At 43.7% G+C, this 12,156-nt stretch overlaps 1 protein-coding gene across 3 annotated transcripts in view; it reads left to right on the top strand.

Annotated features, from left to right (window-relative positions):
- Positions 1-440: 440 nt before the first annotated feature.
- Positions 441-12,156, top strand: part of LOC147121617 (solute carrier family 22 member 2-like) — a 59,860-nt gene continuing 48,144 nt past the window's right edge. The window contains exons 1-3 of one of the 3 annotated variants that reach the window (XR_015077584.1): positions 441-993; positions 10,526-10,629; positions 10,720-10,874. Coding sequence is in view for 2 of the 3 variants with exons in the window: in XM_085981997.1 (XP_085838123.1) it covers positions 583-993; positions 10,526-10,629; positions 10,720-10,874 (670 nt within the window). In the remaining variant the exon portion in view is untranslated. The remainder of the gene's footprint in view (positions 994-10,525; positions 10,630-10,719; positions 10,875-12,156) is intronic. The other 2 variants (XM_085981997.1, XM_085981999.1) reach the window with 2 other exon arrangements.

Raw genomic sequence — 12,156 nt, 5'->3', positions numbered from 1 at the left:
GTTAGGAGTCGGGCCGCAATGGCATCGGCGCTGATCTTTGGCGCCTCGTGGGGGCAGTGACGCGGCACCAAGCTGGTGGAGCAGGTTTCAGGGTTTCCTGCTGGAGTGAGATAAATCCAGGTTTTCACTGGTTTCTCGACACAGCGCTAGTCTGCCTTCGTCAAGGGAATCTATAAGTTTTTCACTAATTATTGCTCATGTCAATAGTTACAATTTCTGGACAAGTTACTTTGAATCACGTTAACTAAGGATGTGTAGAAAGCTGAGAAATAAGACATTTAAAAATAAAATCAGTGAAGCATGGATGTTTGAGTTGTGTATTAAAGCTGAAGTTTTGAAAAGTGGTTGCCAGTGTTTGTTTGTAACGGCACTGAATAGTTCAGTGTCGCATTTCATTTGTTCACTCATTTACTAACTTGGCTAACTCCTCAATTTGCACAGTTGATTGGTAGATCTATCTTCCACACTGATTTGCTGGGATACACTGCTGTGATACTGCAGGTAGATACCCCTTGTGCAGGCAGGACATTCAGTCAGTGCCATCTTGCTCCTTCCACTGAACTGTTGACCAGATCCTTCGCAATGCCGACTTTCGATGATGTTCTGGAGGAGGTAGGAGGATTCGGGCTATATCAGAAGGTCATTTGTTTTTATGTGTTCCTGACCTCGGCGATGTTCTCCTATCTGTACGTCGGATTTGTTTTTTTAGCGATTACTCCCGACCACTGGTGCAGGAGTCCTGGGGTGACTGGACTGAGACACAAGTGCAACTGGTCTCTGGAACAGGAGAAGAATTACACGTTGCCTGTGGGGCGATCTGGCAGCTCCTTGTACAGTCAGTGCGAGAGATACGATGTAGACTGGAATTCTTCTTCAGGCAGCTGCGAGAATCCACTGTCCTTTGTCCGGAATGGCTCCCGAGATCTGCCACTTACAACGTGCCAGGATGGGTGGGTTTTTGAAAATGGCTCATTCCCCAGTATTGTGACAGAGGTACGTTTTATTTTTGGTCAGAGATCAAATGCCAATTATATTGGAAAGTTAGCAGTAGACAATAGAAGCAACTCGAATCAAACAGAAATGCCACAGTTGGCACCACATCAGTGTCGCTAGGTTGCAGTTGTGCCTTCAGCTGTCTATGCCCTAAGCTCTCCCCAAACAACTTCGCCTCTCCACTTCACTTTCCTCCTTTTAAGTCGCTGTTTAAAACCTCCTTCTTTTGTCCTAATAACTCCTTATATGGCTGTCAATTTTTGTCCGATTACACTCCTATGAAGCATTTTGAGACAATTTACTATGTTAATGGCGGTATCCAAAGACAAGTTATTGGATGTCAGTGATTGAATTTGCACTCTACTGAGTTTGCGATGAGAGTTTGTTGTCATTTTAAGTGTAGAATTTCGACCATCGTACAGTGAGATACAATAATGGTGACTGTATATCTGGGGAAGTAACAGTAAAAGTGCTTCCCAATGTCCTATTAAATGCACTGCAGTGCATCTGTTACATTCTATCTGAAGCAAAATGTCATAAATGGTGCTGAATTTGCTTGCTGTCTCCAGATTATGTTGAATGACTAAGCTGAAAATCGCAGTAGTTAGATTTTAGATTTGATCAAAAACACAAAGATATGGCAGAACTCGTGAGTCAAAGGCCAGAATAACACTATCTGTTTCCACCTAACATGTCGCCCCAATAAGCCTCAAGGGGAAGTAGACTGACCAGCCACCGTGTCCCAACTTAACTACGTAGTGTGGAGTCTCTCGATCACACTGGAATAAGTGAACTTCTCATGGAAGGTCTCTAAATGGTACTGCAACTAATGAGCATCTAAATGATGGGTTCGGAGTGCATGCACGGAAATGCAAGTAGTGAGGTCACTAAGGTTGGTGAGCTGGAGGCAAAAGTCACCACATCGCTCAAAGAAGGGGAGGATTGGGAAGTTAATATTCCTGGCTACAAAGTATTCAGAAAAGATAGGGAAGGGGAAAAAAGAGGAGGGTGGCAGTATTGATCAAATAAACTATTTGTGAGGGATGATGTGGTTGAGAGTTCATAGACAGAAACTGTTTGGTTCTAATTACGGAACAATAGAGGAGCTATGACACAGCTGGGTGTATACTATAGGCCACTAAGTAGTGGGAAGGAGATAGAGGAGCAAATTTGCAGGTAAATTGCAGAAAGATGCAAGAATCATAGAGTAGTGATAAGGGGGGATTTCAATTATTCTATTATAGACGGGGATAGTAATAGTGTAAAAGGCAAAGAGGGGGAGGAATTCTTGAAATGAGCCCCCCTTTTTCTGTTTCATTTTAATCTCTCTAATCTTTAGTCATCCAGGGAGCTCTAGCTTTGTTTCAATGAGCATCTAAATGATGGGTTTGGAGTGCATGTACGTAAATGCAAGTAGCGGGTAAATAAGGTGATGAGTTGGAGGTACAAGTCGCCATGTGGGATTATAGTATAGTAGCAATAATAGAGACATGACTTAAAGAAGGGGAGGATTGGGCACTTAATATTCCTGGCTACAAGGTATTCAGGAAAGATAGGGAAGGAAAGAAAAAGAGAGGGGGGTGGTATCAGTATTGATCAAATAAACTAAGAGAACTTTCTTGATCCATGTGTTTCTAGCCCAACGAGGAAGGAAGCAGTGCTGGATCTAGTTCTGGGGAATGAAATAGGGCAAGTGGAACATGTTTCAGTGGGAGAGCATTTGGGGAACAGTGATCATAATATCAGTTTTAGAATTGTTATTGAAAAGGACAAGAAAATCAATGTAAAAATACTTAACTAGAGGTGGGCTAATTTCAGTGAGCTGAAAAGGGATCTGGCCCAGGTGGATTGGAATCAAAAATTGGTCGGCCAACCAGTAATTGAAAAATGGGAGGCCTTCAAAGAGGAGATGGTTCAGGTAGAGTAGAGACATTCTCAAAAGGGGGAAAGGAAGGGCATCCAAAGCTAGAACTCCCTGGATGACATAAAGATATCAAGATTAAAATGAAAGAGAGAGAGGAGGTTTATGACAAATATTAGGTTCATATTATAGCAGAGAACAAAGCTGAATACAGAAAGTACAGGGATCTAAAAAAGAGAATTAAGAGAGACAAAGAGAGGGTATGAGAATAGGTTAGCAGCTATCATAAAAAGGGAACCCAAAAGTCTTTTATAAACATATAAATAATAAAAGGGTAGTCTAAGGAAGGGTGGGGTTGATTTGGGACCAAAATAGAGATCTTCTAGTAGAGGCAGAGAGCATGGCTGAGTTGCTAAATGATCACTTTGCATTCGACTTCACTAGAGAAGAGGATGGTGCCAATGTAGCAGTAAAGGAGGAGGCAGTAGCGATATTGGATAGGATAAAAATAGATAAAGAGGAGGTACTTAAAAAGTTGGCAGTCCTCAAAGTAGAAAAGTCACTCTATGGAATGCACTCTAGGTTACTGAGGGAAGTAAGGGTGGAATTTGCGGAGGCTCTGGCCACAAACTTCCAATCCTCCTGTTTGATATGGGAGTGTTGGCAGAGGACTGGAGGATTGTAAATGTTACACCCCTGTTCAAAAAAGGGGAGGGGGATAAACCCAGCAACTATAGGCCAATCAGCCTAATGTCGGTAGTGGGGGAAACTTTTAGAGATAATAATCCGGGACAAACTTAATTGGCACTTGGAAAAATATGGGCTAATAAATGAAAGTCAGCACGGATTTGTTAAAGGCAAATTATGCTTGACTAACTTGATTGAGTTCTTTGATGAAGTAACGGAAAGGATGGATGAGGGTAGTGTGGTTGATGTTGTGTATATGGACTTTCAAAAGGTGTTTGATAAAGTACCACATAATAAACTTGTTAGCAAAATTGAATCCCATGGAAGAAGAGGGCTAGTGACAGTATACGAAATTGGCTAAGGGACAGAAAACAGAAAGTAGTGGTGAATGGTTGTTTCTCAGACTGGAGGGCAGTATAGAGTGGTGTTCTCCAGGGGTCGATATTGAGACCACTGCTCTTTTTGATATATTAATACGGATGTACAGGGCACAATTTCAAAGTATGCAGATGACACGAAACTCAAATGTAGTAAACAATGAGGAAGATAGTAACAGAGTTCAGGAGGACATAGACTGGTGAAATGGTTAGAGACATGGCAGATGATATTTCATGCAGAGAAGCGCGAAGGGTTTTATTTTGGTAGGAAGAATGAGGAGAGGCAATATAAACTAAATAGTATAATTTTATAGAGGGTGCAGGAACAGAGAGATCTTGGGGTTTATAAGAACATAAGAACATAAGACGTAGGAGCAGGAGTAGGTCATTTGGCCCCTCGAGCCTGCTCCGCCATTCAATAAGATCATGGCTGATCTGATCTTGGCCTCAACTCCACTTCCCTGCCCGCTCCCCATAACCCTTGACTCCCTTACTTTTCAAAAATCTGTCTCTCTCCACCTTAAATATATTAAGAACATAACATAAGAACATAACATAAGAAATAGGAGCAGGAGTAGGCCAATTGGCCCCTCGAGCCTGCTCCACCATTCAATAAGATCATGGCTGATCTGATCCTAACCACAAATCTTCTATCACTCTCCATCCACCCGAACCCATGTGATCTCCCGGGAGAGGCGAAAAACCAGATAAAGACCCAATGGCCAATTTGGGAGAAAAAAATCTGGGAAATTCCTCTCCGACCCATCTAGGCGATCGAAATTCTTCCAGGAGATCACTCTGTCCCTATATTTTCTACAGTACTTACCTTCTGTAAAGGCGATCTCCACCCCAGCCAGGAACAGGAATAAAACCATCTCCTGAAATCTAACACAGAATTAGAATACAGTAGGAGCAGAACCAGACTACACGGCCCCTGGGCCCACTCCACTACCCACAGGGCCATGACCATTCCGAACCTAGACTCATGTCCAATTTCCTGCCCACTCCCCGTAACCCTTAATTCCCTTTTACTTCTAGGAAACTATCTATTTCTGTTTTAAATTTATTTAATGATGTAGCTTCCACAGCTTTCTAGGGCAGCAAATTCCACAAACCTACCACCCTCTGAGTGAAGAAGTTTCGCCTCATCTCAGTTTTGAAAGAGCAGCCCCTTATTCTAAGATTATGCCCCTTAGTTCTAGTTTCACCCATCATTAGGAACATCCTCACCACATCCACCCGATCAAGCCCCTTCACAATCTTATGTTTCAATAAGGTCGCCTCTCATTCTTCTGAACTCCAATGAGTAGAGCCCCAATCTACTCAACCTCTCCTCATATGACCACCCCCTCATCCCCGGGATTAACCAAGTGAACCTTCTTTGTACTGACTCGAGAGCAAGTATGTCTTTTCTTAAGTATGGACACCAAAACTGTATGCCGTATTCCAGGTGCGGTCTCACCAATACCTTGTACAACTGCAGCAATACCTCGCTGTTTTTATAGTCCATCCCCCTAGCAATAAAAGCCAACATTCCATTGGCCTTCTTGATCACTTGCTGCACCTGCATACTAACTTTTTGAGTTTCGTGCACCAGGACCCCCAGATCCCTTTGTACTACAGTACTTTCCAGTTTCTTGCCATTAAGATAATAACTTGCTCTATGATTTTTCCTGCCAAAGTGCATAACCTCACACTTTCCAGTATTGTATTCCATCTGCCAAATCTCTGCCCACTTACTTAGCCTGTCTATGTCCCTTTGCAGGTTTTTTATGTCCTCCGCACTCACTACTTTCCATCCCATCTGTGTATCATCTGCAAACTTTGATATGTTACACTCGGTCCCCTCCTCCAAATCGTTAATATAGATTGTAAAGAGTTGGGGACCCAGCACTGACCCAGCCTCCACAGCGCTCTCGGGAAGAGAATTCCAAAGATTCACGACCCTCTGAGAGAAGAAATTCCTCCTCATTTCTAATTAAGAAGGTTTCCCCTTATTCTGAAATTATGCCCCCTAGTTCTAGATTCCCCCATGAGGGGAAACATCCTCTCTGCATCTACCCTGTCAAGCGCCTTCAGAATCTTATACGTTTCATAGAAACATAGAAAATATGAGTAGGCCATTCGGCCCCTCGAGCCTGCTCCGCCATTCAATGCGATCATGGCTGATCATCCAAGTTCAGTACCCGGTACCTGCTTTCTCCCCATACCCCTTGATCCCTTTAGCCTTAAGAAATATATCCAACTCCTTCTTGAATATATTTAATGAATTGGCCTCTACTGCCTTCTCTGGTAGAGAATTCCACAGGTTCACCACTCTCTGGGTGAAGAAATTCCTCCTCATTTCTGTCCTAAATGGCTTACCCCTTATCCTTAGACTGTGACCCCTGGTTCTGGATTCCCCGACCATCAGTCCTGCCAGAATTTTATAAGTTTCAATGAGATCCCCTCTCATTCTTCTAAACTCCAGCAAGTACAAGCCCAATCGACACAATCTCTCCTCATACGTCATTCCTGCCATCCCAGGTATCAGCCTGGTGAATCTTCGCTGAAATCCTTCCATGGCAAGAATATGCTTCCTCAGATAAGGCGACCAAAACTGCACACAATACTCAAGATGTGGTCTCACCAAGGCCCTGTACAACTGTAGCAAGACATCCTTGTTCCTGTACTCAAACCCTCTCGCTATGAGGCCAACATACCATTTGCCTTCTTAACCATCTGCTGCACCTGCATGCTTACCTTCAGCGACTGGTGCACAAGGACATCCAGGTCTCGTTGCACTTCCCCTTCTCCCAATCTATTGCCATTCAGATAATAATCTGCCTTCCTGTTTTTGATTCCAAAGTGGATAACCTCACATTTATCCACGTTATATTGCATCTGCCATGCTTCTACCCAATCACCCAACCTGTCCAAATCATCCTGTAGTTTTTTGGCATCCTCCTCACAGCACACACATCCACCCAGCTTTGTGTCGTCTGCAAATTTGGAGATATTATATCTAGTTCCCTTGTCTAGATCATTATATATTGTGAATAGCTGGGGTCCAAGGACCGATCCCTGCGGTACGCCACTAGTCACTGCCTGCCACTCAGGAAAAGACCCGTTTATTCCAACTCTTTGCTTTCTATCTGCCAACCAGTTCTCTATCCAAGTCAATACCTTGCCCCCAATCCCATGTGCCTTAACTTTACACGCTAATCTCTTATGTGGGACCTTATTGAAAGCCTTCTGAAAGTCCAAATACACCACATCCACTGGTTCTCCCTTATCTATTTTACTAGTTACATCCTCAAAAAATTCCAGTAGATTAGTCAAGCACGATTTACCTTTTGTAAATCCATGTTGACTTTGTCCGATCCTGTCACTGTTTTCCAAGTGATCTGCTATTACATCTTTTATAATGGACTCTAGCATTTTCCCCACTACCGATGTCAGGCTTACCGGCCTGGAATTCCCTGTTTTCTCTCTACCACCTTTTTTGAATCGTGGGGTAACATTAGCTACCCTCCAATCCATGGGTACTGTTCCAGATTCCATTGAATGTTGGGAGATGATCAGCAATGCATCTTTTATTTCTAGGGCTACTTCCTTAAGTACCCTAGGATGTAGATTATCAGGCCCTGGGGATTTATCGGCCTTCAATCCCATCAATTTCCCTAACACCATTTCCCTTCAAATACTGATTTCATTCAGTTCCTCCCTTTCATCAGACCCTATGTTCCCCGACATTTCTGGGTGGCTATTTGTGTCCTCCTTTGTGAAGACAGAACCAAAATATGTATTTAATTGGTCTGCCATTTCTTTGTTCCCCATTATAAATTCCCCTGATTCTGACTGCAAGGGACCTACGCTTGACTTCACCAATCTTTTTCTCTTCACATATCTATGAAAGCTTTTACAGTCAGATTTTATGTTCCCTGCAAGCTTACTCTCATATTCTATTTTCCCTTTCTTAATTACTCACTTTGTCCTCCTTTGTTGAATCCTAAACTGCTCCCAATCCTCTGGATTGCTGCTTTTTCTGGCCAATTTATATGTCCTCTCCTTATGCTTTCCCTATTTTCCCTTGTTAGCCACGGTTGAATCACCTTTTTTGTTTTATTTTTATGCCAAACTGGGATGAACAAATTCCGTAGTTCATCCATGCGGTCTTTGAATGTTTGCCATTGCCTATCCACCATTAACCCTTTGAGTGACATTCCCCAATCAATCCAACCTAATTTGTGCCTCAGACCATCATAGTTTCCTTTATTTAAATTCAGGACCCTAGTCTGAGTCAACTACTTCATTCACCATCTTAATGAAGAATTCGATCATATTATGATTGCTCCGACCCAAGGGGTATCGTACAACAAGATTGCTAATTAATCCTTTCTAGTTACGTAATACCCAGTCTAAGATGGCCTGATCTCTGGTTGGTTCCTCGACACATTGGTCCAGGAAACCATCCCGTAAACACTCCCGTAAACTTTCAATAAGATCCCCTCTCATTCTTCTAAACTCCAAATGAGTATAGGCCCAACCTGCTCAACCTTTCTTCATATGACAACCACTTCATCACCGGAATTAATCTCGTGAACCTTCTCTGAACTGCCTCCAATGCAAGTATATCTTTCCTTAAATAAGGAGACCAAAACTGTACGCAGTACTCCAGGTGTGGTCTCACCAACACCCTGTACAGTTGTAACAGGACTTCCCTACTTTTATACTCCATTCCCTTTACAATAAAGGCCAACACTCCATTTGCCTTCCTAATTACTTGCTGTACCTGCATGCTAACTTTTTGTGATTCATGTACAAGGACCCCCAGATCCCTCTGTACCTCAGCATTTTGTAATCTCTCCCCATTTAAAAAATAATTTGTTTTTTTATTTTTCCTACCATAGTGGATAACCTCACATTTCCCCACATTAAACTCCATCTGCCAGATTTTTACCCACTCATTTGCCTATCTATATCCTTTTGAAAATTCTTTGCATCCTCCACACAATTTGCTTTCCCTTTGTATCTTTGTATCATCAGCAAATTTTGGCTACATTACATTCGGTCCCTCCATCCAAGTCATTAATATAGATTGTAAATAGTTGAGGCCCCAGCACCTGCTAGCACCCCACGAGTTACAGTTTGCCAACCTGAAAATGACCCATTTATCCTGACTCTGTTTTCTGTTAGTTAGCCAATCCTCTATCCATGCTAATATATTAGCCCCAACCCTGTGAGCTATGTACACAAATCTTTGAAGGTGACAGGACAAGTTGAGAAAGTGGTTAAAGAAGCATATGGGATCTGTGGGGTTTATAAATAGAGGCATAGAGTTCAAATGCAAGGAAGTTATGCTAAACCAACAGATGGGTTGGGGTCGGGTGAGATGTAAAAAAAATTTAAATCTCAAACCTGCCCATTTCCGGGCTTACTGGAGGCTGGACAGGGCAATCAGCCAACCAGCTTTCAGGAGGCGGGTTGGCCATTTAAATATAATGAGGCTGGGAGCCTCATGTTTAACTTCCCTTACAGGTTTAACCCTGGTCGGCTGGGTTTTCCAGGCTTCGGGAAACCCAGCAGCTCAAGGGAGGTGAGGACAGCTTCAGGGAGAAGGTAAGCACCTTTACGGCACTGCTTGTGGGCCAGGAGGAGCAGGAGTGCTTCCCCACGCGCCCCCCCTCCACCCGGCCCCCCAAGCTTAACTGCTTCCCTGGGATCAGACCCTCCCCAGCAGAGAGCTGCCTGCTGCCGATCGGGGATCAGACCCCCCACGCTCCCATTAGCAGCTGCAGGCTCTTTACCTGCTCCGGAGTGCTTCTCGCCCGACTGGAAGCCAAGCCTATCAATCAGGCTGACTTCCGGATGGGGATCCTGTCACACACACACATGGATGCAGTGGCGTTAAGACATCCGGATTTCCTGACTGAAACTCCGCCCCTCTGCTCGGAAAACTCGCCCTGTCAATATCGGGGCCTTTGTGTATAATTCTGGGCACCGCACTTTAGGAAGGCTGTCAAGGCCATGAGAGAGTGCAGAGGGGATTTACCAGAATCGGACCAGGGATGGGGGACTTCAGTTATGTGGAGAGACTGGAGAAGCTGGGATTGTTCCCTTAACCTTCTCTGCTCTAAGGAGGAGATTTGATAGAGGTGTTCAAAATCATGAACAGTTTTGATAGAGTAATTAAGGAGAAACTGTTTCCAGTGGCAGAAGGGTCGGTAACCAGAGGACACAGATTTAAGATGATTGGCAAAAGAACCAGAGGCGACATGAGGAAACATTTTTTTTAATGCTGAGAGTTGCTGTGATCTGGAACGCACTGCCTGAAACGTTGGTGGAAGCAGATTCAATAGTAACTTTCAAAAGAGAATTGGAGAAATACTTGAAGGGAAAAAATTTACAGGGCTCTGGGGAAAGAGCAGAGGAGTGGGACTAATTGGAGAGCTCCACCAAAGAACTGGCCCAAGCAGGATGAGCCGAATGGCCGCCTTCTGTGCTGTATCATTGTATGATTCTATGAGCTAAAAAATTTAAGATGCTGTGAGAAGAGTGTGTTGTTATATCTCTCATGAAACCACACATGAATACAATTTTTTGTCTGTCTACACAATTTGTACAGTTTGAACTGGTGTGTGCTGATGCCTGGAAAGTGGACCTGACTCAAGCTTGTCTAAACCTGGGATTTATGCTTGGAACGATACTCATGGGCTATGCAGCAGACATGTATGTATAATGTCATCTACCGATCAAAGGTTTGGAAAGTAATGGCAACATTTTTCTTGCTAATGAATCCTTAAATTATTCTCTCTCTAGGTTTGGCAGAAAATTGAGCTTCTTGTTTGCAACATTTGTGACGTCAGTGGTGGGTCTTGTAGTAGCATTCTTACCAAGCTACACTTGGTTTCTGATCTTCCGAACTCTACAAGGCTTGTTCAGCAAAGGAAGTTGGTTGTGTGCGTATGTCTTCAGTAAGAATTTTACTTTTACCTACATATTAATAACACATGTTTTAGCTGCACTGCAGTAACATTTAGTACTAGTAACCGCTACTGCAGTGCTATACTTTGTTCCAGTATATAAGTTGCCCATTTAATAAACTAACATTCATGCTTTGATCATTTCTAACACACAAACTTTCATTATGGTGCCGTTTGTGGTTAGCAGTAAATGGCCTTCATATTTTATGCATTATTGTACTGGTAAATATTTGTAATTGGTAAATGCTATTATTTTTAGCCAGTATATGTTCCTCCTTGCATGGTGGTATTTGTTGATATCAAATGTTCCTCTTTCTAATCTATTGCACTGGTAACTGTAATAATACATGGTCCTCTTTAGCAAATTGTCACTCTTGTAATTTAAAAAAAATTATTCATCCATGGGATGTGGGCCTCGCTGCAAGGCCGGCATTTATTGCCCATCCCTAGTTGCCCTTGAGAAGGTGGTGTTGAGCTGCCTTCTTGAACTGCTGCAGTCCGTGTGGTGAAGGTACTCCCACAGTGCTGTTAGGGAGGGAGTTCCAGGATTTTGACCCAGCGACGATGAAGGATCGGCGATATACTTCTAAGTCAGGATGGTGTATGACTTGGAGGGGGTGGTGTCCCATGCGCCTGCTGCCCTTGTCCTTCTAGGTGGTAGAGGTCATGGGTTTGCGAGGTGCTACTGAAGAAGCCTTGGCGAGTATCTGCAGTGCATCTTGTAGATGGTACACACTGCAGCCATGGTACGCCGGTGGTGGAGGGAGCGAATGTTTAAGGTGGTGGATGGGGTGCTAATCAAGCGGGCTGCTTTGTCTTGGATGGTGTCGAGCTTCTTGAGTGTTGGAGCTGCACTCATCCAGGCAAGTGGAGAGTATTCCATCACACTCCTGACTTGTGCCTTGTAGATGGTGGAAAGACTTTGCGGAGTCAGGAGGTGAGACACTCGCCGCAGAATAACCAGCCTCTGACCTGCTCTTGTTGCCACATAATTTATGTGGCTGGTCCAGTTAAGTTTCTGGTCAATGGTGACCCCCAGGATGTTGATGGTGGGGGATTCGGTGATGGTAATGCTGTTGAATGTCAAGGGGCGGTGGTTAAATTCTCGCTTGTTGGAGATAGTCATTGCCTGGCACTTCTGTGGTGCGAATGTTACCTGCCACTTATCAGCCCAAGCCTGAATGTCGTCCAGGGCTTGTTGCATTCGGGCATGGACTGCTTCATTATCTGAGGAGTTGCGAATGGCACTGAACACTGTGCAGTCATCAGCAAA

This window comes from Somniosus microcephalus, chromosome 3 (genome assembly GCF_052327205.1).
Source record: "Somniosus microcephalus isolate GS21.2 chromosome 3, FLI_Smic_1.0, whole genome shotgun sequence".
NCBI lineage: Eukaryota > Metazoa > Chordata > Chondrichthyes > Squaliformes > Somniosidae > Somniosus > Somniosus microcephalus.
Note: the sequence above shows the minus strand (reverse complement) of the source record. Positions and strands in the feature narration are given on the sequence as shown.